General features: G+C 47.9%; 1 protein-coding gene across 1 annotated transcript; it reads right to left on the reverse strand.

The window, feature by feature from the left end:
• Positions 1 to 839: 839 nt before the first annotated feature.
• LOC149359761 (uncharacterized) lies at positions 840 to 2,567 on the reverse strand. Its single transcript, XM_089569139.1, has 2 exons — positions 1,136 to 2,567; positions 840 to 1,093 (listed from the first exon to the last, which is right to left on the reverse strand). The coding sequence occupies exons 1-2, from the start codon at positions 2,550 to 2,552 to the stop codon at positions 840 to 842; spliced, it is 1,671 nt and encodes a 556-aa protein (XP_089425265.1). The 5' UTR covers positions 2,553 to 2,567.
• Positions 2,568 to 2,928: the final 361 nt, after the last annotated feature.

A 2,928-nucleotide genomic window follows, 5' to 3' on the forward strand; every position in this document is an offset into this window, starting at 1 on the left:
GTTCTGGAAAACACGCATAATGTATCGACATTGCGAAATTGGCACCATGGCCTTGTGCCTTGGGTATAAAGGGGCAAGTCCAGTCAAAGAGGTACGCATTGACTATAGCTGAAGCTTCAAAAGTTGTCCTGATTAAGAGAATTCCAGATATAAAGGCACAAGACGAGAGAGCAGGGTATATTTCTTCATCTGTAGAGTGCTGGCGCTACATGATTCTGCCGGAAGATAGGGGCCATCTGAGCGAGTTTGTTGAGCGCGTTTCAACTTCTTTCTGTGCGCCTTCAAAGACCATGTTTTCGCCTCCACTCTTATGACCTGGATTCCATACGTACAGGTGCTAAATTTGACAGCCTTGTTGTCCAGGCACTTAGATTGTAGAAGACACTGCTGATAGGTCGATAAACATTCTGAAGGCACTCAAAGGCAAAAAGAGACAACGAACTTTTCTCGTGCAACAATGCTAGAACTTTTGCTTTTTCTATTCCCTAATGCGGAGGTTGCCCAGTTTAAAGCTTCAATTTCTTCGCCGACTTAACAAGCGCTTCAGTTGCTAGAAAATTCAACAATGGTAAACTCTGATATACAGAGCGGAAGGTCAAACTTCCTCAGTGTGACGCTTCCTCGACGCGCTTAAATAGTATCTATGCACGGCTCACAAAACTTGCCTTTATCAATAAGAAATCGAGCTCGAAGACTGACCTTTAACTTCGCCACTCAACTTCATTTGTAACAGCACACAAGTTTAGCACAGAATATAAACGCTGACAAAGAGGAGGTACACAGGTGCCTGAACGTTTTCGATGCGAGAAAAAAAAAAAGGCATTACCTTCAGCCCAGCGTCACTCAAAGCACCACAGCCAGCCTTCATCGAGCTTTTCAAGTTCTGAAGAAAGCATCAGCGGTTCGTCCAAATGTTCTACACGGCTGCCCGAGAATAGGCCCGTTTCAGAGTCAACTGCACTTCTAGTTAAAATATCCACTCCCGGATGTGGTGAGTATGACCCCGACAGCTTATTGCCTTTGGCAACATCACTAGCAGCATAAACCCATCCAGCACAAGCATCCCTAGCACCCTTTGCTGCTGCCTTTGCTGCTGCCTTTGCTCTAACTCCCCTAGCTCCCTTTGCTTTGCTGCAGTGTTCAGCAAATCGGTGTGGCCGCGAGATGAATGAGGCCTTTTCAGCCCGGGTGTCTCTTGACATGTTCGCCTTTTCATATGCTGGCGGTAGCTCTTGACGGCGGTCTTGAACTGAACTCAGGGTATCACCTGCGGCCAGACAGTCAATCTCAACAAGAGTCCTTGACCTTTGCTTTTTCACAAAGGTACTACTTGCGGACCTGGCATCGTTGGTGACTGGATCGAATCTGGCAATGGGCTTTGCGGTTTGCTTCGTGTACCCAGCAAGCCCTGTTTGGCGACACTCGCTAGTTTTCTGAAAACTACCACCCACAGGTCGGCAAAGTGGTACAGACGTCAATTCAGTGGCGGCAGTCTGTCTCTCATGAATTCTCTGAACTTCTGTTTGCGTCGCTCCGGAGACACGGCCCATTTCGTGAGGCACTTTCTCTGACCTTAATCTCACTTCAGACGAACACTGCTCCGCCAAATCAGCACTTCCTTCACCTTTGGCATGAGCTGGCATTTTTCTCTTGCAAGGCCCGCATCTTTCTAAGCGGGGGTCAACTTTTTGCGGTTTACGCGGGTTGAGTGATTCGTTTATCCTTTTCGAGTATTTAGCGCATTTCAGTGAGGATGCTTCTTCAGTCTGCGTTGATGCATAGCCTATGTTATCCGCGTTTAAAGGGCTAACACAAGGTGAGATGTCCATTGGTGCTGCATCATGGCTCCCACTCACAAGGCTGGTAGGTTCTTGATATGAAGGCCTTTCTTGCATGACCGTAGAAGGATACTGAAAATGTGTAGTGGCTTGGGGCGCATACGGTGCAGGGCAACCGTAAGATGCTCCATCCCAACCATTGTAGTTACCATTCCAGTACTGTTGATAGGGATTGTACGGTGGCCATGTAAATCCGCCGTAGTAGGAATTCGGCTGCAACCTGGGCAGGAACCAGAGCGGAGGGGGCGGAATATGGCGCCAGAAAGGGAAGGAATCGCCCTGGGTGGTGTTCTGCATCGGCGATGTTGCCTGTCCGTACGCGTCATCTCCGACACAGTTTTGCATTATCGATGCTGCTTGTCCACGCGAGGAGTCAACTGCAGGGTTCTGGTCCAGCAGGGCTACCTGTCCAGACGAGTCAATACCGGCACAGTTTTGGTTCAGCGGAGTGGCCTGCTCACAAAAAGTGCCCCCGGCAGAGTTTTGGTTCGGCGCTGCTACTTCTCCACAAGAGGCGTCCTGGGCACAGTTCTGGTTGGGAGATGCTGCCTGCCCAGATGAGTCATTCCCGGTAGAGTACTGGTTTACCGATGATGCTGCTTGTCCGCACGAGGCGTACTGAGTACAGTTGTGGTTCACCAATGCTGCCTGCTCACAAGAAGCCTCCCCGGCACGGTTCTGGTTCGGTAGTGCTGTCTCTTCTCTGTTGTCCATGGCTCATTAGGAGCAGCGCCCTGCAATACAAACGCAAAAGATGTAACATGCGGTCGACTTAGCTCTCATTTCTTACAGCATACTTGCTTATTTATTTATTTATACAAATACCTCACAGGTTCCACACTTGGAACACTGTGAGGGGAGGGGTTACAATATTTAGCAGACAAAAGATGGTACAAAGTGGAAAGAATAAAAATAAACAATATTAAATACATTGGACTGCAAACAATTATTACAACGTACTTGAAGAAAACCGTATTATATTGATACAGAAAAAAAAACAGCAAACGAATGGCGGCACTGCATGGATTTGACTACACATACGAACACAATTTATGTACTATATCATGGAATGCATGAAGGTGGCCAATTC

Source organism: Amblyomma mixtum, chromosome 2 (genome assembly GCF_055824585.1).
Source record: "Amblyomma mixtum isolate Tamu chromosome 2, ASM5582458v1, whole genome shotgun sequence".
In the NCBI taxonomy this organism is placed as follows: domain Eukaryota; kingdom Metazoa; phylum Arthropoda; class Arachnida; order Ixodida; family Ixodidae; genus Amblyomma; species Amblyomma mixtum.

What these genes read in the sequence shown, in the direction of transcription:
- LOC149359761 (XM_089569139.1), bottom strand. Translation starts at nt 2,552, where the DNA reads ATGGACAACAGAGAAGAGACAGCACTACCGAACCAGAACCGTGCCGGG. An exon ending in ACACCGATTTGCTGAACACT is followed by an intron (nt 1,094 to 1,135) that starts GCAGCAAAGCAA and finishes GAGCAAAGGCAG; the next exon opens with CAGCAAAGGCAGCAGCAAAG.